Source organism: Henckelia pumila, chromosome 2 (genome assembly GCF_033568475.1).
Source record: "Henckelia pumila isolate YLH828 chromosome 2, ASM3356847v2, whole genome shotgun sequence".
Lineage (NCBI taxonomy): Eukaryota > Viridiplantae > Streptophyta > Magnoliopsida > Lamiales > Gesneriaceae > Henckelia > Henckelia pumila.
The window spans coordinates 178,106,306-178,132,079 of record NC_133121.1 but is presented as its reverse complement, the minus strand read 5'-3'; the positions used below and the strand labels follow the sequence as shown (position 1 = coordinate 178,132,079).

At 37.2% G+C, this 25,774-nt stretch overlaps 2 protein-coding genes across 2 annotated transcripts; both read right to left on the bottom strand.

Moving 5' to 3' along the window:
• Positions 1 to 7,076: 7,076 nt before the first annotated feature.
• On the bottom strand, positions 7,077 to 11,066 carry LOC140882846 (uncharacterized). The gene is made up of 14 exons (XM_073289062.1): positions 10,734 to 11,066; positions 10,142 to 10,301; positions 9,725 to 9,982; positions 9,386 to 9,560; positions 9,203 to 9,264; positions 8,944 to 9,107; positions 8,710 to 8,807; positions 8,536 to 8,594; positions 8,329 to 8,463; positions 8,032 to 8,249; positions 7,794 to 7,953; positions 7,650 to 7,725; positions 7,502 to 7,552; positions 7,077 to 7,411 (listed from the first exon to the last, which is right to left on the bottom strand). Exons 1-14 carry the CDS (start codon positions 10,790 to 10,792, stop codon positions 7,185 to 7,187), a joined length of 1,902 nt encoding a protein of 633 aa, XP_073145163.1. The 5' UTR covers positions 10,793 to 11,066; the 3' UTR covers positions 7,077 to 7,184.
• A 7,164-nt stretch (positions 11,067 to 18,230) lies between these two features.
• LOC140880525 (protein-tyrosine-phosphatase MKP1-like) lies at positions 18,231 to 21,948 on the bottom strand. Its single transcript, XM_073285052.1, has 3 exons — positions 21,685 to 21,948; positions 19,086 to 21,258; positions 18,231 to 18,619 (listed from the first exon to the last, which is right to left on the bottom strand). Exons 2-3 carry the CDS (start codon positions 21,200 to 21,202, stop codon positions 18,616 to 18,618), a joined length of 2,121 nt encoding a protein of 706 aa, XP_073141153.1. The 5' UTR covers positions 21,203 to 21,258; positions 21,685 to 21,948; the 3' UTR covers positions 18,231 to 18,615.
• Between the last annotated feature and the right edge of the window lie 3,826 nt (positions 21,949 to 25,774).

Genomic DNA, 25,774 nt, shown 5'->3' with positions numbered 1-25,774 from the left:
CAGTGGAGTTAGGCTGATGTGGAGGTAATTCTGGAATATTTGGATTGAAATATTTATCTCAGATTATTGCCTTAATTATGGGATTTTATCTCTTTAATCTCGGTTTTTAATTTTCGTCCGTTAGGAAAGTTACCGTTGTAACTGGAGAGAGATCAGGGATCAGGGTAATTATGGGTTTGTTAGGATTTTGTTACCGTTTGAGATAAGGATTCTATAAATATGTTTTTTTTTTATAATAATCGGGCATTATCATCTTCTCGAAATCCTTTGTTCCCGATTGAGTTTTTTTTTCTTTTTTTTTCTTTTTTTTTTTTTTTTTGCAAACCCTAACCTTCTCTCACCCTCAAATTGCTTTTCAATGGCAGGCTTTGATCCACAAGACATCCGAAGTGAGATGGGTCATAAAGAACCCGATGTTGCTGCTGGTGTTACAACACCGGAAATCCCATCCACGGTGTCCTCTCTGCCGATCGTTCCAGTTCCCATGAAACCTGTCCCTCTCGCTGTTCTCATGCCTGGAGAACCAGGAAACGCAATTGATGTAGAGAATCTTCCTGATTTCTCTGTTTTGAATAAGGTTAATCCTCCTCCACCAATGGCATGCCGATCTAAAAGGCAAGCAGGTTACAACCCTGACTTTACTTAGTCCAAGCGTTTTTACAAGGGTCCCCGCATATCCATGGCTGAAGAAGATCGCAGCTCGGGCGACGATTTTGATGATGCCAATTTTGAATTTGTGGCGAGGAAGAAACCCTCTAGTTCTGCTGCTGCCTCTGCCTCTGCCTCCGCTCCGATAGTTGAATCCGTTTCTGATAGCGAGGATTCAAACTCTTCTGATCATGTCCCTTCTAAGGACATTCCAGCAGCTACTGCTCCTCAAGAAAGTGCTGATTCTGATGAAGATGCCACCTTGGCTCAAATCCTGGAGAGCCTCAAGCAAGGAAAGGGGTTCTCTTCTGTTCCTCCCTCTGCTCATCTCTCCGATGATGAGCCTGATGCTGAGATGATGGAGGAGTTTGCACAAGGTAATGCTCAACAAGATTCTGTCTCTTCCTCCTCTTCCTCCTCTGCCAATTCGGTTGCTGACCCTTCTGATAAGAGTACTGATATTGGAGAAGAAGAAGACTCTGAGGATGTTTCCAGCATGGATGCTGATGAAGACCCTCTAGACCAAGAGGATGTTTCTGCTGCTGCTGATGTCAGTGTTGCTGCGGGTGTCGTCAACACCACGAACAACACTGTTGATGAGGACTATGACATGGATGCTGCTCATTTCCTCATGTTTTACTCTGGTGATGCTGCTGCAACTTGGCCTCTCCTTGCTCACAGAGGTCTACTGGATGAGAGGAACATTGATGTTCGCTCCTACGATAGGTACAATCTCATTAACTTTTTGAAGCTTCGACAGCTATATTCTACTGTTGTTGCTGTAATACCCTACTGTAAGAGGGTGATTCTGGAATTCTACGCCAACTTGACTGCAAGCATTGAAGATCCAGAATCTGCAAAGTATGGATTGGTGTATCTTAGGGGTAGGCTGTTCGAGTTCACTCCAGCTGTTATCAACTCTTTTTATTCCACCCCAAACGTTGATGAAGGCAATCCTCCAGAAATCAACGAAGTGATTTCTGTTCTCACTGGTGGTATGGTCAAAAAATTCTCTGACCATTTTTCTGCAGCTAAGCTCACCTCCTTTTATTCTGTGCTGCATAAGATAGCTGTCAGAAATTGGACTCCTTCTTCCAATTCAACAGTTATCACCAGACCGCAGGCGGTCATTTTATATGCCATTGGGACTGGGAGTCCTTTTAATTTTGGAAAGATGGTATTCAAGACTGTGCTCCAATTTGCTAATGGAGGACTCAAATCTACAAAGCTCCCTTTTTCCTCTTTGATCTATGGCATATTGGAATCTCAGGCTTTCATCCGCAATATTACAGAAGATCTCACTGATCAACCGGAGGTTTTAAAGTTAGCAGCTGGTCTTCTAAAGGGAAATCGTGTTCTGGATTTACCCTGGACTGCCACTCCTACTCCTGCTGCTGACATTGCTGGTGTTTCCCCCGATGTTGCCAACACGGGAGACAACACTGAAGAAACAGTGCCTACTCCTACCTCCCTGGAATTCACCACCGCCACTATTCAGCTGTTGTTGACTCGTGCTGAGGAAAAGATTGCTCAAGCTCAGGCAGATATTGCCTTCTATAGCACAGTCTTGGCTGATTGTCGGAGACATCTTGACATTTCTGGCCAAACAGGGGGAGATAGTGCACAAGCCGAAGCTGGTCCATCTGGGACTAAAGATGATGAGGAGGAAGCCACTGATCCAGAGGGATCCGATAGTGATCAAAATTAGAATTTGCTTCCTCTATCATCTTTACTTATTTGTTAATTTTGATTTCAATATAAGTGTTTTTGGTTGTTGTAGTTATGTGCCTCAATTGTTCTCACATGCTTAAACTAGACTAACATCTTTGTAGTGACCCGTATCCAGAATTAACGATTAATAAATAATTAATCGTGTAATCATGTTTAGATTAAGTAAAACATGATTAAGGAAATTCCAAATGGGTTAACGGAGTCCAGAAATGGATTCAGGACACTCGAAAATAGTTGGGAAGGTTCCGAGGGTTCGGATGGTTCGGAGGCTCTGAACCGGGTTAGGAGGATCCGAACCAAAGATCGGAGGATCCGAACGGGTTCGGAGGATCCGAACTCGGATCGAAGGCTCCGAAGATAATGCGTCATGGGTGACATCATTGATGGGACTTCGGAGGATCCGAAGTCAGGATCGGAGGCTCCGAACAGGAACGGAGGCTTCGAAGTCAGGAACGGGGGATCCGAACCAGTTCGGAGGATCCGAAGTCGAGTTCGGACGGTCCGAACTTCGCCTATAAATAGAGGTCCGAAATTTCATTTTCAACTCGCACCTATCCTTTTCTTCTCTCAATTCCTAGGCCTTCTAACTCAGATCTAGGGAGATCTAGGAATCCAATGAGGAATCCGGAAGTGGCATAGCGATCCAGACGTTGAGGCGGAGCTGTGACCTAGTTTTGAGGCAATTGTCATCAGCGGGCTGACGACGGACGCAGGTATAGCTATGGTCTCTTAACTCTGATTAGGTAGCGGATCTGGGTAGGGTCGCTACAATCTTCCACCCCACTTGTGCTCTGATATATGAATTATAGAATCTCATGTGTTATTGTCTATGTTATCCACCGTGTTACGACACGAGGGACAACACTTCAGGGGGAGACTTAAAATTCAGGGGGAGAAGAATTTTTGAACTCCGGGGGAGTTTATGATTTTCTCACACTTGTGCAATGTGTTTTCCAGAAAGCAAAAAGGGGGAGATTGAAAGGAATTTTATTCCTTGAATATTTTGGCCCTAATTAATTGGAAATTATAAGATTTTGCTTTCTAGACAAGTTAGGATATTTGGTAAATATTGTGTGTATATTTTCGAATATGTTAATGATATATTTGCCAAAATTTAAATTAGATCTTGATAAGGTGATTATTTGACATAATATAATTCGATATTATCAAGATATGATTTACAATATTTGATAGAGTTTATTTCCTACTAAAACTTTGTTACCTATTCTTGTAGGACTCTATCTAAGGAAATCTTCAAAGCTTGGATGATTATCTATAAAAGAAGATTTCCACGCACAAGAAAAGTGACGCTTCAGACGATAATTCTCAGCGCAAAGACTGAAGAATTCCATTGAAGAATCTGAAGAATTCTGAAGCAAGGTTTGCAACCATTGTTGTTGCTTGTCCCCGTGTTGCCGTTCGTGTTGAAAACATCATAGACAACACTGTGGGAATAGTGTTGTTCGAAGATCTTTACTGTCTCTTCTATTTAGGCTACGGGAGTTGTATCCAGTTTCTTTTATACCTTGTCGTATTTTAGGATGCAAGTTTGATTTCTCAACGTGTTGAGGAATTTAGAATTTATTGACTTTTCGTAAAATCACTAGGATTATTTTGTAAGGCTGTTCTTACGTTTACTAGTGATATTTAGCCCTAAGGTACCCGCACGAGTTTTTATACTCGTGCAAAAGTTATTACTTGAGTTTTATTTACGCTTTAAATTTCCGCTGTACTGTATTGTCTTGGTGTTACGACAAAAAGTACAACACTGCCCTATTTTACATAACAACCACGTACACCGTTTATTTCAAATTTGATTCGTGAGTTTACTAATTTGTCCTCTTGTTAACTTGCTTTGCAATTTGTCCTGGTACATAAGTTTGTAATGTGATGCAGTAATAATTCAATTGTATTTCCTTGGGATGAATCCGAAATAAATGCAAAGAGATGAGCAGTTGAATCAATCTTTTATTAAGATTAAGATTCAAACACTAATCCGGCAAACCTTGGTGGCTGCCTGCGTACAAGCTCTTCGCCCAACTTCAATTTGTGAAAAGTTTGGGCTTGGAGAGGCATAAGCCGTGACCGTCTCCTGCGTACAAATTCTACGCCCATCTTTAATTTGTGAGTTAATTTCATGCACGGTTTTCTTTGTGTTGTCTCATTCCTTCGTTCGTTTGTATATGAGGTTATGTTTTTCTCTTTGGCTCAGAAGTTTCACCGCCAAGGCCCCAATAGCTAGCCACAATAAGAAACTGTTTGATATTTATGACTTATGAGACAAGTTTGATTGGTTCTTGGCCACATGAACGACTTGCAATTTTTTTTTTTTTTTTTCACGTATTTCAAAGACAATCATGCGTTGTAGTTCTTCACTGAAATGTCAAGGATTGATTTTTATAAGAAAATTTTTGAGCATCATGTTTTTATTCGACACCGTCATTCTATTAAAATTTAATGTTTTAAAAAGCGGTAGACGGTACGTGGACGGTCACTCACTGTTTAGCTATAGCGCCTAGACGCTTAGGCGGGGCCTAAACGATTTTTTCTTTTTAGCTTAAATATCTAATTATTCTAGTCCGATCTATCTTAATATTTCTTCAATAATTTTTCTTTATCTAATTTAGCCGTCTAAGTGGTGTTTTTCAAGTCTAAATATATATCAAATTATTCTTGTTTATCTTAATATTTCTCCAATAATTCATCGTTATCAAATTCAACTCGAAATACATGGCATATTTCTCGTTTTCATCTGACGCAAATATGTCAAATAATTTTTTTTAAAAAAGTTAAAATTTTAAAAAATATAAAATATTATATGTTAATTTTAGCGGATTTTGAGGCGTGTAAACAACGATTAGGTGGTTTAAATGATCAATTAATGTAATAACTCCGAAAAGCTTCAACTGTTTAAAAATCGAAGCTGTAGGCAAGCGCCTAGCGCCTAGGCGGTCCTAGGCGCCGTCTTTTAGAACATTGCTAAAATTGCATTTTGGTGTTTCATTAGAGGTGTCAAATTGGAAATTTAATGCTTTGTTTTTCAGTGGTCATCGTAAAGTCATTTGTTCATGACCAATGTTAATTCCAACTACTATCTTAGTATGTCACTTTTATCGCAGCACAGTGTCGTTTTACTCTTATATTTTTTATGTGAACAAATGTAATTCATTCTTCATTAGCTATTGTAGGATTCATTCGAATTATTTCGATTACGCTCTTTTTCTTGTTCATTTAGGCGAAATTGATCTTTGTCTAGGTTTTACTGCAAGATGAGTATCACAATTTCTAAGATTTTTTTAAATGTTTATGATAACAACTTATTTTGAATATGAAACATGATGATAAGAAACAAGAGGCACGCTGAACAAAAATGAGAGATATATTATAGTAACAGCTGCCTCTTTACTTAGTCCAACATTCATGTCAAAGAATATAGTAGTGATAGGCTTGCGCAGTGGATCAAATCTTGATTAGCATTGATCTTGTAGCATTCTCACGGCAGGCTAAGGTAGAGTTTCTCAACTTTTTATTCACAAAATTTCATAAAATTTCAAATTTTATTAACGAAAAGCTGCTTCCTAAAAGGTCTTCCAAACATTATCTAAAAACATTAATTTTGGTTTAAGAGAAATGTCCCGAAACATTGAAGGAAAAGTTTAAAATATCATGATGTGATTATGGCGAAAGCATGAAGCGCGCTACGGTGTTTGTTAGTTGTAATGTGAGAGAATGAAAATCTGGAAATAAAAAACTTTTGGATGAATAAATGCACAAATTGGGTTATGAAATAACAAATAGATATGTAAAAACGCGGTAAAAACTATTTTGGAGAAATAAGAGTGAATGAAATCAACTCCCAACAACGAGTCAACTCTATCAATACTTGTACATAAAAAAGTGTTTAACCCAAAATTATAATTATTTCTCGGTCCAGATTAGTACGTTGAGCCCAGCCCAATTTTTAGAGATTGTGTAGCATAATTGTGACAACCCATTAGATCAAAAGAGGATCCAAGGCACAAAAAGATGTGGCGGCAAGATTGAAATTGGAAGCCTTGACGTAAAACCAAGTGAAAATTAAATCATGGAACAGTGAAGAATATAATCCACGATCGTATGGTTAGAACGCCCAAGAATACACAAAATATGATAGTGAAGAAGTTGGATTGTGCAAGAATTTGTGATCTCGGATGAATTATTTATAGGCGATGATCGGACGTTCCGATCACTGGATCAGACTTTCCAATCTATGCATAGATGCCACGTTGCAAATTATGCCCTTAGGAAGCTCCGGTCTACTCTTCTGATCTTCTGATTTCATGCACACACTATATAACTTAACATTAATTGGACCTTCCGATCCTAGTTCGAATCTTTTGAACCATATCTTCGGATCTTCCGAACCATACCTCCTCTGCTTCCGAACCCTTGGAGGGTCCGAAACCTTGAATCTATATTCTGAACTCAATTATACAATTGATTTGTTTAAATTAATAACTCTTAATCGTGTTTAACTATTAATCATATTACCATTGTAACCGGGTTCCTGGTTACCACATGTTTTAAAAGACTTTTCTGTCCAATAACCATTTTTAGAAAGGAAATTAAAATTAAAACATTTTCCAAATAAAAAGTTTTTATGTTGTCTATAAATTTCTCAATTTATTCGTAATAAAAAAAAATTTCTTACACGTCAGTATCTTTAAGTCAATTTGTAAGCCTTGGAATCATTCGAATTTTAGGAGCATTTTTTTAAGTCCAAGAGTTACATAAAAGTAGCATTTTATTCAATTAGCTAATAATTTCTAAGAGCAATTTAGAACAAAAAGCGCGCAACCATGAGTATCAACTTCAATGGACAACGACTCTTTCACAACCCCAAAGTCCTTTCCACTCCATTCTTCTCTGCATTTACACAAAGCATAAGCATTCCCAAAATGTTCACCAGGCAAAGCCTCACCCAAATCCGAAATCTTCATCGAAATCACAACATTCGAGGGGTTCAAGTTGAAAAAGGCGACGTAGATTTCTCCTAGATGAATAAAACCAATCATCATACACGGTCTAAAGATGTCGTTTTTGATGAAAAACTTAGCCAGTTTTAAGATGCTATGTAGTATACCGTTTCTTCCCGTTGCAGTCCAAGCACGAATCCCATTTTTACCAGAATTAACTGTGTGAAAGTTTACTTAGCAACTGGATATGACAGTTTAACAATGTAATGCATGAGCAAAACATATGTAATAGCGCTGGCGTGAGATATTTATTACCTTTGATTGTGTTCATAGATGCACATAAACCAGAATAGCTATTCGCCAGGGTGCCGTTGGCGTTCAACTGCCACATCTGTTTGGTTCAAACAATTTAGTTGTCATATTCTAGTTCAAGATTCATCAGACGAGAGACGAAAATACCTGGTTGGCGTCCCATCTGCAAGTTGAAAATGAGCCCCTCTTGAATTCTTTGGAAGTGAGCTTTTGATTTGGAGACGCATCGAGGCAGGACTCGAATCTCCCAGTCTCCAATAAATGGACTTTACCATCATAATGGTGTTTGTATCTCATGTCTACATCTCTACATCAGCATCATCAGCATTTGTGAACAATATATATATCGAGAATCATTAATGTTTGTGAGGCAAAGATTCATTACGTCAATAAAAGAGGCAGTTTCTTGTATAGACAAAAGGGCTCGTTCTCTGGCTCGCTCGAGTTTCCCTTCCAGCAGACTTGTTCGAGATCGAAACCAGTAGCTCTAGCAGACCAACCTCTTGCCTTAGAATCATGGCAGCTAGTGAGGCCAAGTGTATGGGCCTCTGATAAACTTTGATCTTTTATTTCAAAACCATTTTGGCTCGTTATACAAGGAAACTGCGATTCGTAGGATGCGAATTAGACTGGAGTTTTGTCCATGCATAGAAAAAGTGTAATTCTCAAGTCGACAACTCGCCTCTTTATTGTTTGAGCTGAATGAGTTTATCTCAAGGAGAATAGGATTGATGATTATTTTGAACGTTGCGTAGTCGAGTTGTCTCATATCACCTCCAAACATGAGAGGAGATTTGGCAATAGACCATAATGTCATCTGTTCAAGGATTCTGAACATGATGGTTTGCTGTAATCTTTTTAGAAATTTAGCTCAACAGTGCACAAATACCTGCGTTCTTTGTTCGTCTATATTAAGATTACACTTTCTATGAGGGCCTTCGTTAGAACCTGAAAAAACCAAAAGCGGGCAAATAGGCAATGAATATATAAACAGCAGCAGAAAAAAGATATCAGAAGTTCTCCTTTTTTCATCCTTTTTACAAGTCATTTTAGTCCATTCTACCTGGATTTGTAAGCCATCCCAATGGAAGCATATCTAAGTCCGGCCACGACTTTCCATGCAACCCTTGAGCTCCAATCATATCAGCCGCAGAAAAATCCCTGTTCCATGCATGAGATAGAAGTAGTTAGCAGGCAAAGACAAGTGAAAAAAAGTATTAAAACGAGTAAGAATAAATGAGATGGAGAAAATAGAAACTGCCCTGTGGCAGATAAAAGTGGAGGATGTCTAATATACCGTGATATATCAAAATGGGAAGTGACATCTCCCCACGTATCCCAATCGTCCCCTGTAATCCTGTACATGTCGACAAGACCACTTACACTCTTTGCCATAGCTGGTGTCACACTTGTTCCAGGAGATAAAGAATAGAGGACTGAGTGGTTAAGTTCAGATAACACCTGCATGATTTCGAGGTTTTATGGAGCTGACTTGTAAAAATAATTTTAAGATGATTAACAGATAAAAGGAATATGTAGCAATAAGTCTGTAAGACCTTTGAAACATAACTTATTTCATCTAGATCCAAGTCGTCACCAAATACACAATCATGCTTCACTGTAACAAACAAAAGCTTAGATATCAAATTTGGTCTATATCATATGCATTTCAGAAAGTAAACTAAATGAAGGGATTGAAGACAGGAAATCCTTTTTCCCAATGGTGTATCTTAAATTACCAAAATCAACGCCCCAGTCGGCATACTGCTGATACAGAGATCTCAGGAATGCTCTTCCAGCTCCCGACGTGGAATTGACACCCATGAAACCATGTTTCATCCATGCACATGCCCTCTCCTTGATTCCTACATCTTTTGCCAGCCATTTCTGACCATTTTCTTCATAAGCTTTGCCCTGTGCATACATCAGATGGCAACGAAACAGTACGAAGCCAAAATTGTTGAGTTTATGGCATAAACGAAAGTCATTTAATTAACAAAGATACATCAACCGAATGCAGCATCTTTGGAATGAAATGTTAAAATCATGATAGTGTAGACTGCCATTAGGGTCATTACCGTAGTAATATCAAGAATTGGCGTGTTTGCGTTGAATGCTTGAGTACTCATACCTCTCATAACATGTATCCCGAATTTCAAACCCATACCATGAACTATCTCAGCCACTTCAGAGAACCCTTTCCCGCCTCTGGAGGAAGGCCATCGATCCGGGTCAGGAATCATCCTTCCCCATTCATCAATCACATCAAATCCAAGAGAATCAACACCTGCACCATTCACTTTCCTCCTATACCAAAGATAATCCACCACTACATACTACACAAAGTTGCACGGTGGGGATAAATTTAGAAGTCAGAAAAACAAATTAGCTGCTACTGAATTGATCAACCCTTCTCTCGTCGTAGTCTAGAAGTAAAAAAATGAAATCGAAAATGATTCATAGTGTCCCATTACTGCCAAGAAGAGTTTAAGCACCTCATATCCATGAGTACGGAGATGTTGAGCAACAAGTCGAGCATTTTGAAGGAATTCTTCTTCAGAAACTGTCCAGCAAAATGAATCATATGAGTTCCACCCTCGTGGCGGCGACCAAGCTTGCTCTTTCACACCCCGAAATCGAGCACCGAATATCCCCCTAACACAAGGCCACCAAAACTTAAGCTCACAATCACAAGATTTAATTTCTACCCACAAGCACAGCAGCAGAGCAAACCAACTTATATCAGCATCATTTAACAACGTCCTCAAAAGGGACATTCATGAATAGAATGGAAAATATCCCATAAATTAGAAAGATTGCTTCTTTACTGCAAATTTATATAATTCCAGTCCCAATATAAGAAGGCCCAGTGACCAATGAACAGATAAAAGTCCCACGCACCTCAAATGAATTCAAGAAATTGGTATTCGTAAAAGCACACGCATTGATACACACAACAAAAACAAACACACACACATCCCGAGAAATGGTTGCTATCATCTCTTGTAATGCTTGATAGCCAAAACCCACAAAGCAGAATTCGAAAAGAAGCAATCAAAACAAGTAAAACAAAAGATTAAAAAGTACCTTTGAAGCAAGAGACCGAAGAGGAAAGTGAGAAGGAACGAGCTAAATGAAGGCCTCATGATCGTGATTATGCATTCAGAATTCAAGAAACAAAGCCTGCAGTCAACCCCATCAAGATAATTTTAATGAATTACAACTAGACTGCAAAGTTTGACGGCGTTAATGGTGGGTGGAACAACATTTGTCTGAGGAAAGAAATGGTGGCCGTAGACGATGATGTTGGGACGTTAGCAGGTGGGTGTTTCAGTGTGTGTCTATATATATATATATATATATATATATAATATAGATAATCTTCATTCACATATCAGTAATCGCCAGTTGGTTAGAGAGCAAAAGGCTCATGACTCTGAAGCTAAGTAACGGTGTCTTTACAAATCATTTTATATTTGGGTTTTCATTTACCTTTGAAAAATAAATCTTATTTAGGTCGAAGGTGTCTTTTTGCTCACGCTTAATCATGTTTAAATTATGTTTTTCGTGCTTTTTGGAACACTCGTAAATACACGAATCAATCCCCTCAATTGTAAATAAATTTAGACAAAAAATATTATTAATTATTAATGTTATAAATTTAGTTGGGGGAAAGGAGAAAAAGAATGAAATACTAGAGAAATATAATAGAGAAAAAAGAGTCTACAATATATGAACTAAACACCTCTATTTATAGGGTAGAGGGATTAGTGTAAAGAAAGGAAAATCTCAATCAAATCAATAAACTACAAATCATCTATATATAACACTCCCCCTTAGATGATTGATGAAGAGTCCAATATTGCCTCGTTAAAACCTTGCCAGTAAAACCCAGTGAGAAAAACCTGAACGAAGGAAAAAGAGTACAACAATTGATACTCCCCCTGATTTCAATCACCGAATATCTTTTAATTGATGCATCCCTATTTTTTGCACCAATTTCTTGAATGTTGATGTCGGTAATGCCTTTGTGAATAAATCAGCTACATTGTCACTTGAACGGATTTGTTGGACATCAATATCACCTTTCTGTTGAAGTTCGTGCGTGTAGAAAAACTTTGGTGAAATGTGTTTCGTTCGGTCGCCTTTGATATACCCTCCCTTTAGTTGTGCAATGCAAGCGGCATTATCTTCAAAAATAGTCGTCGGGCTATCTTTCGTTGTTGGTAGTCCGCATGATTCTTGAATATGTTGAGTTATAGATCTCAACCATATACATTCTCGACTTGCTTCATGCATTGCAATGATCTCAGAGTGATTTGATGATGTCGCTGTCAAAGTTTGCTTTGTCGACTTCCATGAAATAGCTGTGTCCCCTCGTGTAAACACATAACCCGTTTGGGATTTAGCTTTATGTGAGTCTGAAAGATAGCCTGCATCTGCATATCCTATTAAAGAGAAATTTGATTTTTTCGAATAAAATAATCCAATGTCAGTTGTACCACGAAGGTAACGAAATATATGTTTTATATCATTTCAATGTCTTCGGGTTGGAGAAGAACTATATCTTGCTAGAAAGTTAACAGAAAAAGCTATATATGGTCGGGTACAATTTGCAAGATATGATAATGCACCAATTGCACTCAGATATGGTACTTTCGGACCAATGATATTCTCTCAATCTTCAAGTGGGCGAAAATGATCTTTCTTGGTGTCAAGTGATCTAACGACCATTGGTGATGCTAATTTATGTGCTTTATCCATGTAAAATCGTTTTAATATTTTTTTCTACGTATGAGGATTGATGAACAAATATTCCTTCTTGTAAATGTTCAATTTGCAAGCCAAGACAAAATTTTGTCTTTCCCAAATCCTTCATCTCAAATTCACATTTTAAATAATTGGCAGTTTTGGTGAGCTCTTCGGGAGTTCCTATGAGATTTAGATCATCCACATATACTGCCACGATTGCAAAACCTTCATACGTTTTTTTTCGTAAAAACGCATGGACAAATAGCATCGTTTGTGTAACCTTCTTGTAATAAATACTCACTAAGGCGATTGTACCACATGCGTTCGGATTGTTTTAATCCATATAATGATTTTTGCAGTTTTATTGAGAACATGGTCTTAGGTATTATATCACTTGCTTCTGATGGCTTAAATCCTTCAGGGATTTTCATGTATATATCGTTATCAAGTGAACCATATAAATATGCAGTAACCACATCCATAAGTCGCATGTCCAATTTTTTTGATACGGACAAGCTAATCAAGAATCGAAAAGTAGTGGGATCCATTACAGGTGAGTACGTTTCCTCATAGTCAATTCCAGGTCTCTGAGAGAAACCTTGGGCTACAAATCTGGCTTTATATCTTACAATTTCGTCATCTTCATTTCTTTTTCGTACGAACACCCATTTGTATCTCACGGGGATTATATTTTTAGGTGTTTGAACTACGGGCCCAAACACTCTACGTTTCTTTTAAGAATCTAATTCAGTTTGTATAGCTGCTTTCCATCTTGGCCAATCATTTCTTTGTTGGCAATCTTTGACAGATTGTGGTTCAGGATCATCATTGTCTTGCATAATATCAAGGATTACGTTTAGAGTGAAAACATCATCGATGTTTGTATTACTTCGATCCCATATTTTACGAGATATCAAATAATTTGTCGAAATCTCGATATTTTCATGTGATTGTGATTCTTCATGAATCATGTTTTCCACATCTGTTTCATTTATTTCTCTTATTGTATCACGTAAAGTTGCTTCTTCTGGAGCTGTAACTGCTTCTTTATCTTGTACCTTTCTTTTTATAGGTACCGTATCCTTCGAACCAATTGGTCAACCACGCTTCTGGCGTATTTTAGATTCGTTTGCGGGTAAAGTATTACGTGGTCCTACAGGGACATCAATCTTCACCGGAGTATTCTCTACTTGTGTATATGATTTTGTCACATTTTTTGTATTAATAAAAGCATCGGGTAATTGATTTGCAATTCTTTGCAAATGAATAATTCTTTCAACTTCTTGCTCACATTGATTGTTTCGGGGACCATAATGAGATAATGTTTTCTCATTCCAACAAATTTTTCGTTGTTCCTCAGGATACAACTTTGCTCCCCCTAGAGTTGGAAAATCAGTTTCATCAATGTGGCAATCTGCAAATCTTGCAGTAAATAACTCACCCGTTAAAGGCTCACAATATCTAATGATAGATGATGAATCATATCCCACGTAAATTTCAAGTCTACATTGTGGACCCATTTTGGTCCATTGTGTAGGTGGGATAGGGACTTGTACCGCACAACCAAATACTCGAAAATGAGAAACTTCAGGTTCTTGACCATATGCAAGTTGCAAAGGTGAGTATTGGTGGTAATTAGTTGGTCTCACAAGAATCAATGATGCAGCGTGTATTATAGCATGACCCCAAGCTGCAGATGGTAGTTTTGTTTTCATGAGTAGTGGCCTAGCAATCAATTGCAATCGTTTAATAAATAATTCTGCAAGACCATTCTGTGTATGAACATGGGCAACTGAATGCTCAACTGAAATCCCGATCGACATACAAAATTCATCAAAAGCTTGTGATTTGAATTCAGAAGCATTATCAAGACGAATTGCCTTGATTGAGTGATCAAAGAACTGAGCACGTAATTTAATTATTTGCCCAAGTAATCTAGCAAAAGCTATATTTCGAGATGCTAAAAAACTAACATGTGATCACCTAGTTGAGGCATCAATCAATACCATGAAGTATCGAAATGGTCCACATGGTGGGTGTATAGGCCGACAAATATCCTCATGAATTCTTTCCAAGAAAGTTGGAATTTCAATATCAACCTTTGTTGGGGAAGGTCTTATAATTAATTTTCCTTGTGAACAAGCCACACATGAAAAATCATCATGTAAGAGAATCTTCTAGTTCTTTAAGGGATGCCCACGAGAATTTTTTATTATTCTTCGCATCATTGAACTCCCAGGGTGACCAAGTCGGTCGTGCCATAATACAAAATTTTTCTTGTCAACAAACTTCTTGTTTGTGACTGTATTTGCTTCAATTGATTTTATTATTGTGTAATACATCCCTGAGGAAAGTGCACGTAATCTTTCTTTTATTTGCTTCTGGCCAGATATAATAGATGTAATGCAAAGGTATTCAACATTTTGCATTTAATGTTTCAATATGATATCCATTTCGACGGATATCTTTAAAGCTAAGCAAATTTCTACTGGATTTGCTTGCATAGAGTGCATTTTCAATATACATGCTTGTCTCATTTGGTAAAATGACTTTTGCCTTTCCATGACCTTCAATAATTTTTGATGCACCCAAGATTGTTATAACATTATTTTCAGCTAATGTTAATTCCAAAAAATACCTTTTGCTTTGAAGGATGACGTACGTTGTACCACTATCAACTAGACATTCATTGTGATATTCCTTCATTAATCTAAAAATAAATTAGATAAGTTATAGCTCAAAGATAATTACATCCAAGGCATATATAATTTACGCAACAAAATATTATAACTTATATCATTATTTTCATGAAGGATGTGAACATCTAGAAATATTAAATAATGAGATACCCATAAAAATAAATAAGTTAAATTTATCTAAGGTATAGATCATGATTTGTGCAAATAAAATATAAATAAACATGGTATCATGTAGACTATGGAAATGTGTATAAACTTGTCATATTGACATAATTATTAATCAATCAAATATTTGTGTTTACATAAAGAAAATATTAGCAACTTCTTAAATCAATAAAATTAATAATGCAAATAATAATCATACATGTCAAGATATGATGAGAAAACTTAAATAAAACAAGAATATATTTATAATTTATATTGAATTAATATTCTTCAAAAATATAGGTAAATCTTGAATCTTTAATCAAAATTCTGCAAGAATATTGATATATGTTAGATCTCGAATCAATATTCTTTGTTAATATTGATGAATATTAGATCTTATATCACTATCGTTGACAAATCAAATATCAAAATTCCTCTAGAATTTTCGCAAATCTCAAAATATTTGATTCTTAATAAATATTGACAGACTTTATATCTTGGATCAATATCCATTCACGAAATATTGATAGATCTACAAAATATATATACAATTTTAAATCTTGAATCAATATTCTTCAGGAATATAAACAATCTCTGATTTAAATATTAAATTATAAGTTTGACTATTTTGTTAAAATCAAATTTCTTCCGGAATATTGATGATTAATATATCATGTTATCAAGTCAATATTCTTCAGAAATATTCTCAGATCTTAAATCATCTATCAATATTGACAATTTTATATCTTGTATCAATATTCTTCCCGAATATTGATAGATTAAATCATTATATTGTATCCGTAGGTCTATCAAGTATCAATATAGAAACATGTTGTGTTACATCAAGAGCATCAACATAAAATTAAATGATATGCTTCTTCAGGAGCATCAATAATTAACTAGGAGCATGAACATAAAAAATAAAATTTATGCGATTTCGAGGAACATCAATATAAAATCTAAATATTGTGCTTCTTCGAGAGCATTCATACAAATATAATAATATTTTTTTTCTATCTTGATGAGAGCACTCGTGCTGATAACGTATTATAAATTTAGTTGGGGGAAAGGAGGTAGAGAATGAAATACTAGAGAAATGTAATAGAGAAAGAAGAGTCTACAATATATAAACTAAACACATCTATTTATAGGGTAGAAAGATTAGTGTAAAGAAAGAAAAATCTCAATCAAATCAATCAACTACAAATCATCTATATATATAATAATTAAGAAATTTGTCTTTCAAGCTTGAGATATTAAAGTTGAAAATTGTTATATTGGCTATTCAAGTTTAAAGAAATTTATTTTTCAAAAATATATTATCACTCAATTTCAAAGACGGAATTAGTGATGGCAATGAGTCGGGTTTCGTGTGAAACTTGCCTCATCTGAGGCAGGTTAAAACCCGGTCAAACGGGTTGCGGGATGGGGCCTATCAACGGGTCTGAAGGCGGGTCCCAGGTATAGGTGACCCGTCTCGGACCCTCACGTGTATATATATATATATATAAATTTATATAAATAGATTATATATATAATATATAATATATACTGTACTTATATATATATTATATTAAATATATATTGTATATATTTATTATATAATATATAATTAAATATGTACTTGCATATATTATATATATTTCATTTATTAATATATATGCTTTCATGTATATATAATAAATAATAATTCAATTAAAAAATTTAAAATTAAAGGAAAGCGGGTTGGTGGTTGGACCCGTCGGGTTTTAATGCGGGATGGGTCCGGGTTCAATTTTTTCCCGGTGAGATGGGTCCCAGGTTTGGCAAAACTCATCCCGTTGTCATTTCTAGACGGAACCAACTCACGGTCCACGAAGCATCGATGAAGGTAAAAGTGTCAAAATGGGTTAGGACGATTGCCCCGTCCCGCCATAAAAAATTGATGGGTTGGGTTGGCAATTTTTCAACCCGTCTAAAAGGTGGGCCGGCCCGCACCGCTTCACCCAAAAGTGGGTTGCGGGTTGGCCCGCAAAAACCCGCCAATTTACACATGAACCCGTCGGATTGGCCCGCCCCGCCACCTAAAATAGGTGAGTTGGGTTGATGTTTTCTCAACCCACCTAAAAGGTGGGCCGCCCCGCCCCGCCTAATGGTGGGTTGCTACGAATTGTGGACCGGTCCGCCCCGCTGGCCCGTTTTGACACCTCTGGGTGAGGGGTGTGCTCCACATTATTCAATTTTTTTATAAAAAAAATGCATTTACTTTTTTTAAAATATTTAATAAAAAAGTCAAATTTCAAAAATACTTCAGAAACATAAATATGATTATGCAAAATATTATAAATGTAATTTGCATCTTTATACGATCGTAGGTGAATTTTTTTAAAAAAATTTTAACCAAAAAACATATTTTTATATAATAAAACATTGTTGGATATTTGAATTATTTTAGGTGCATCAAAGATCTATAAAATATGACACAATACGAGTCAACCTGATTTATAACTGAAATAAAAAATAATATTTTTGACCTAAATAATAACTTTCTATGCCTATTTAAGTTGAAGAAGAGATCCGCTTAACAGAATGACCCGTGTTTTTGTGAAGAGGATTGAATCACATCATTGTAGCCATAGGAGTCAGAATAAGCAACGAAGGTGGCAAAACTATCCTATCTTCGATAAACCATCGTTCCAGACGATTTTACGTGCTCACACAATTTAATTATTCCACGAAAAATAATTTTTAAACTAAACGGTACGAGAAGGAAAAAAAAAAATTCTGAATTTTGTTTCAAAGTCACTTTTCACCTGTATCCTTCCGGTTCAATTTAAATAAAATAAAATAGGAATGGAACATTTAGAAGTAATCCTATAAATCATTGAATAGTATCTCGGTATGCTAACCCATAAACAACAATAAATAAGCTAATTATTTTTTATACTGATCCATACTAATACTAATTGGGAAAAAACACCACCTTTGGCGCAAAATGTAGAAGAAATTAGATGAACACGAATTTAATCGACGACTAGCAGAAATCGAAGAGGCGACGGGAGACGGAAGGAAAATCCAATGTACTACTGGCCACTGGGGAGGTGAAACTTACAACTATTAGAACAGGCAGTATTTGAACAGCCCCCATTTTCTCACAAACAAATGCCACTGTACATATTTTTCTGGAAATAAAAATGGGATTCTGTCCTAACATCACACAAGCAGAACTAGGAATTCGAAATCTGCTTTGGGATGCTGCCGATGCAAGTACGAAAACTGAGATTCTGGCTATGTTCATCTTTATTCTCGACGGATCTCTTTGTCTAAACACTTGTCTACCGAAAAGCAGGTCTGATGCTTCAGTAGCTGCACTGGTTCCTCATTTTCCTTCACTATCTGGGAAAACACGAAAATTGAATACAAGATCTTAGCTATGGAAATAATTGCACCATTAAACTACAGCATATCGTGTACAGAAGCCAGATTTCGGGTAGAGTGGAGGTGAGACACAACAAAGGAAGGGGCAATTTAACATGTTTCTGGGGCACGAGACATAAAACTTTATCCTTTTTCTCTTGTTTGAGCTTCCCTCTATGCTCGGTCTGCCATGGGTGTAGGATAAGGTAGTCTTTTCTTTCAAGGACACGTTAAGCCCCATCCCTATCCATATATACACAACATAAGCAATATTCGCACCTAAACTCACCGAGGGAACAACTATGATGTGAATGGATTTAGGATAACGGATGCCCCAGTTCAATCCCATTTTATACAAAGAAGGCCAAGGGTAGAAAACCATATAACACAGTTCTCCTATTTTAGCAACCATAGCATCTGAAAGAGAGATAAGATGTGTCAGTACCTTTGTTCAACCTGTAGTTCGTCTAAAACTTCATCTTCAGCTACATAGCTATTGGCATCTGAAATCGGATATTCCTCTACCATCTCGAAGGAAGCCTCGCGACTTAAGATATTGCACTCAACATCACTCATCGCATCATCTTCAGCAAAGGAACACAAAGGTCTTGCTGAGTTTTCTGAAACGTGAGAAGCCTCATCAATGGAGGTTGAGAGGGTAAAGTTTTCTCCACTTGCCGAGCACAAACCTTTGGTTCTTGAAGTATTATTGTTAGAAAATGCCTCGTCTGTTTGAGGGGAGGCAACACTAAAAAGCCATCGCGTATTATTGTCCACGGGCCCAACGATTTCTTCTACAGAACCACTCTTACTCGGGTAAGCATCTATGGTTTCGAGTTCATAAGCTACTGTCTGAGCAGATACAAAAGATGTGTCAGATGAGTTAGATGACGAGGGTGACAGGGAAAAGGAACTTGAAGAATCTGAGGCCGAAGGTGACAGTGAAGGTGAAGTTGAACTGGAATATGATTTACTAACAAGACAAGACGTAAAAGAATCGAGTAAACTGAATGAAGGTGACCGAGAGAGTGAAGTATCATAAAGCGGATCGGGAAATTCCATCTTCTCATTCCAAACTGGACTGCTAGTTACACATGAACTGAAGGAATCAGGTGAATCACTTCGACTGCTCGAGGGGGTTGAAAGATCATCAGTAGAGACAGAGTCTTCTTTACATGTATCAACTGAATCTTCGAGAACCTCTTTACTAGTATTTATCACATCTAGTTCTTTATGTACTTGCAAGGAACCACAATTCGATATAGAAGCCATAGATTCTTTCACAAAGTCGGAGGCAAATTTTTTTCTCAATTTGTTCCAATCATCTTTCCGGGAAGGAAGACATGTCTCAGTTCCTGTTTCAGAAAAAGGTGGAATAACCCCACCAGTAAGCGCTCTGTGGAACATTTCGAAATCCAAATCATACTCATTGAGCTTCCTTTCTTCGGAGGACGACTTTACACGACAACCATCTGCCGAACTTTTTCCATGGTAGATAGCATCCCAAAATTCAGATGGCTCCTCAACTTCTTTAACAATTATAACTGGAGCCCCGACACTTTCATAACGAACAACTTGAGAGGCAGCTGCCATGGTATTGTTTGACATCATGGGGGGACAATGTTTCCCAATCCATACATATAAAGTGGAAGGAACGTGAATAATGAAACCGCCACGAGAGTCGAGTCTGTCAGGGCCCGACTCACACAACAATTTAGGAACAAGATGAAGAGGATCATAAGGTGAGTGAGGTGCCATTCTATACATCCTAAGCACCGAGGCTGGGCTTGCAGGAAGAGCATGTACTCGTTTCTCAATCTGTAAAAGTTGACAAGCAAATCCCACATTCGGATTAGTCACTCCTCTCGCTGCCTTGACGTGCTGAAATGCATCCTCAAAGCTCTGCCCCTTCTTCCAAATAAGATATGCAATTACTAAAGATGCTGATCGAGACACCCCCTGGCAACAGTGAACAAAGACACGCCCACCTTGTTCTCGAACATCTTCAAAATAATCAAACACATCATAGAGAAGACTGGTAATATCCTCAGACGGGCAGTCCTGCAGCCATAGTGTCATGTAAACAAGCTCATTCTTAAAATATTCCGGGCAAACAAATCCGACACAATTCAGCACATGGGTGATTCCATTCTGGCGGAGAATTGCACGATTCTTTGCAACAGCGTTGCTTCCTAAATACACATGATCCAGAATCCTTGAGCATTCTTTATCAAAAAAGGCAAGCTTGTCCTTCCTAAATTCGAATTCAATTTGAGGTCGATCCACAGTAGAATTTTCACGGGGTGTTAATGATCCAAGCCTTGCACCAGGAGTCGGAGGACTTACCCATATGCCAAGATCATCAAACCCGGCTTTCGGCCACTCATCACTAGATGGTCTAGTAATAGAAAGAGGTTGTAGTGGCGGCAAGCAGGCTCGTGCCTTGCTGTTCCACTGTGGCTTAGAATTAGATTTTTTTGGTGGACACTCAATCAACGAAATGGAACGTGAGTATGTCTTTCCAATTCTGTTAGGCCCCAGATCCTTTTCTTCCCCCAACATTTCGAAATGTTAAACTTTCACTCTGTAAAACCAATCATACCCATTTGAGGATTGTCCTGAAAAACAGCGAAGTAACATATAAATCAAACCTTGATAATGAAAGAACGAAAATTAACACAGAATTCTAAACAGAGCCCACTAAGAAGTCTTATCTGCTATTGTTAAAAAACAGGGGATGAAATTTTCTACAAATTCACGCAGATTCAAAGATTCCTCGGCGACTATTCTAACAAAAAAGCCGACCAAAGAATGAATCATCTGACGTCCCACAGATGTATTCAAAAATTTGACTTGTTTTGCCAATTTTTCTCAACCAAAAGCCTTTGACCGAACACAATTTCTTCATTTGACTAGAATAATAGAGAAAAAAACGAAACACAACACACATACGACCGAGTAAAACCCAGTAAACATAACCATACAGCGTACATAATTTCCACATGAATTAGGAAAAAAAATCGAAAAAGCGCAGGAAAATTCACCTCAACATCAAACCCATGATGTGAAATAACTAACAACCACAAATCAGCCCCGAGATTTGATTTCTGAACAGAAACGAAAGGAAAAAACAAAAGAACACTTGCAGAAACTACTTTTCTCTCTGTTGGACATCCGCAGCAGGCATTTGACTAACGTAACAAAGTGCCCACATGAAAATTACAAGAAAAATGTCGAAAAAGAGGGGAAAAAAAGCTAGGGCTTTGTTCTTGGGAGCGGAAATGGGGGAGAGAGAGAGAGAGAGAGAGAGAGAGAGAGTCGCAGGTGAGCCAAACAAAAGTGAAATTGACAGGGTGGCCATCTTATGGTGCTTCAACGGAACCGGTCAAACTTGCCACCTCATCTGCTTTGACCCATCAAGATTTTTTTCCTTAAAAAAGTTATTATTTAGATCGGGTTGAGTTAATGTTAGCATAACTGAATTGCTACTTAAAGTTCGATTTGAAAAATAGTTGATCATGATTTTAATGTCAAATTAAATTTGGGTTTTTTCGGACGGTTCGGAGTACTTTCATATAGTCAAATGATGAGAAAATTATGAAGTAAAATTTTAAAAAATGTTATTAGAACATAAAATAATAGAATTAGAGCTGTCAGACAGATTAATCCATGACGGGACTAACCGACCCATAAAAAACTCATAGTTTGGCGGTCGAGGGCGGACCGACCCACCATCTCGAAAGGCTCTGAAAATCCTCAACCCAACCCAACCGAAAGTGGATTGCGGGTTAGGCGGACAGACCCGTGGGTTGGCTCACTATAAATAAAAATAAAATAAAAAATATTGTAATTAATTATAAATTTTATTTCATAAATAAATATTAATAGAAACATATTAATAAAAGTTATAATTATTGATTTCAAAGATGTAAAATTTATATTAAGTAATTAATAAATAACTCACAACTTTCATTTAAAAAAAATACATATATCACCATAAAGTAAAAATAATAATAATTTTTTCTCTAGGCTCGTCTTTAGTTGAGTTGAAAAAATTTCAACCCAATCCACTTAAATTATGTGGCGGGACGAGCCAACCCGACGTACCTAACCCAAATTGACGGCTTGAAATACTACTAACATTAAATTGATAACTTGTTATCATTCATTTGTTCATTGCTGATGATAACTTGTTATTTGCAGATACTACGATGTACATTCGCAAAATTATCAAGAAAGTTCTTTATCGCTATGAGAACACTTCAGGTCAGGTGATAAATTTCAAGAAACCATCAATCATATTTAGCTGTGAACCATACCACATAGTTCCAGCAACAACAAAAGCTGCAAAAAAGACAGCCGCGATACTACTGGATAGTACGGTTTCAATATTTCCCATACGCAATCCTTTATATAGACGTTGTGGTGGTCGGACACTACTAAATGGTGATTCAACATAGATTCTACATCTTGAAACCAAGCCAATTTTGGGGCCGCTTTATGATAATGAAACCAACCAGCAAAAAGCATTAATGCTGCAAAGATCAATGCACCGATTGCGGTACAATAGAGTTGTAATTCACTAGTTATTCCGGATGCTCGCCAAATTTGAAAAAAACCAGAGGTTATTTGTATTCCTCGGAAACCCCCGCCCACATCACCATTCAATATTTCTTGGCCCACTATTGGCCAAACCACCTGGGCACTTGGCCCAATGTGAGTTGGATCACTTAGCCAGGCTTCATAATTGGAAAAACGAGCACCGTGGAAACACATGTCGCTCAGCCAAATAAAGATGATGGAGAGTTGACCAAAATGAGCACTAAAGACTTTTCGAAAAATCTCCTCCAAACCACTTGGATCTGGAACCTATATGCCGAGCTTATTATCCTAGGTCGGAATAAGTTGATAGGATCCCCTTTGTTACGTCCCCATGTCCCCCCGTGTGGCGACATGGGGGCGAAAAAAGGAAAGTAGCTCCAATGAGATTATGAACTTTTTAGTCTTCACTCGACTTGGCACGGGAGCAGCTCAGTCTTATACAGGTTATTTAGGTCTTCCAACTTGGAGTGGGAGGAATAAAGCAAGAATTATGGGATTAAAAAGGTGTGGAAGAAGTTACAAGGTTGGAAGAGTAAAATTTTTTCAGCAGGTGGAAGAGAAGTTCTCATTCAGGATGTGGCGCAGGCAACATCAATCTATTCTTTGAATATCTTCTGAATTTTGAGCTCTTTTTGTAAAACGCTACAAGCTATGATCGCTCATTTTTTGTGGGGTGGGACTATAATGGATAATAAGATTAAATGGATTCGATGGAAAAACCTGTGTTGAGAAAAATTTGCTCGTGGGATCTCAGACTCTTCAGGTAAAGTATTTTTCTCGATCCAATTTTTTAATGCTCCGGTTGGTTCTAATCCCTCATATGTTTGGAGGAGTCTGTTGTGTGGATGGTAACTATGGTCTAAAGGGGTTAGATGGAAGGTAAGAGTAGGCGTTGTGTTACCGATATTTCAAAAACCATGGCTATCGAGACCTCATTGTTTCAAACCTATTACAAGACCTATGGTACATCATATGTATTTGAGAGTGGGGGAGTTGTTGAACAACGATGAAAGCTGGAACTAGAATAAAGTTACAACGTGTTTATGGCCCATTGAACTCTCTAGTTTGCATCGAATACCTATTGGCAGAGCAGATGAAGAGGATGTACTGTTCTGGTATTATGATCGTAAGGGAGAGAATTGTGTTCGCTCAGGATATAAGCAGGCCATGAATTTTGATAGGGCGGAGGGAATTGGCTCTCAATGTTCGATCTCCAAATATTTTCGTGCATTGTGGAAAACACATATTCCTAAAAAAGTTAAAATTCAAGCGTGGTGTATTTTGAATATGATGCATTACCGACCAAAATTCACCTTCTTTCTCAAGGTATGCAACTTGATCCTGTATGTCCTATTTGTGAGGGGGAATGAAGATTGTTACCATGTGTTTTGGAAATGCAAGAGGGCTGTCGAGGTTTGACAATAGTCTGTTATTCAGGACTGCTTGAAAAAAATAAAAAATGGGGGTTGTTTGATCTTTAATTTTTGCTCAATTGTGGATAATGGAAAGGGTGATCTCACGACAAATGGGTGTTCACGAGTACTCCAACTGAGACGGAAGAAATTTAGCAAATGCAAACAACTTTTGGGGCCAGTTTTTACTACGTAATCTTATTAGTTCTAGATCTCGACTTGTGGTACTCGATAATAGTTGGAGACCTCCTCCAAGTGGTATTATCAAAATATAAATGTTGATGTCGCAGTTCACAAAGACGTACCACACCTTCTTTGGGGTAGGAATTGTTGCACGAGATGTAGATGGCATTGTCCTGTTTGCTTTGGAAATCTTATTGGAAGGCCAATTTGATCCTGATTTGGCTGAAGTTCATGTAGTTGTCAAGGGGTGTGTAGCAGCAAATAGATATACTTCGCATGGGTGGATTGTGGAATCCCATTCACTTTTTGTGGAGCAGGCGTTAGCTTCCAATGTGTACAGGGCCCCTGAAGCCTCTCTCTTGAACCATATTATTTCAATGAGAAATCTTCATGATCAAATGAATGTTATTCAGTTCTCTCCAAGATCAGCTAATCAAGTAGCCCACTCTATAGCTTAGCATGTTTTTAGTTTGCAAAAGAATTTTGTTTGAGTTGATAATCTCCTTAGATGGATGAGTTGTGTTGTAAAAACTTATATCTCATTTGCATAGTTTTACATATATATATATATATATATATATATATATATATAATACTAACTAGTTACAGAGTACACGCGTTGCATGTGTAATATAATGTATGATATTAAAATTGTGTTCCGAAAATGCATGTGGGTGGACAGTTAAGATTTTTAATTGAAGAGAAAATGAGAGAAACTGCTGCAACGTCAAATTTTGGCTGCAATACTGGAAAGAAATTTTGGTGTCCTCACCATATCAAAAACAGTTTTATAAGGGTCTCAAGTATTATAATATAGTAAAGAATTACATTTAGATTCTAAAAATATATATATGTGTGGAATTATTTTTTCTTGTAATTAAACAATATATATGAGACAATTATATTACATGATTTTGTCTGTCAATGTGACACCAAC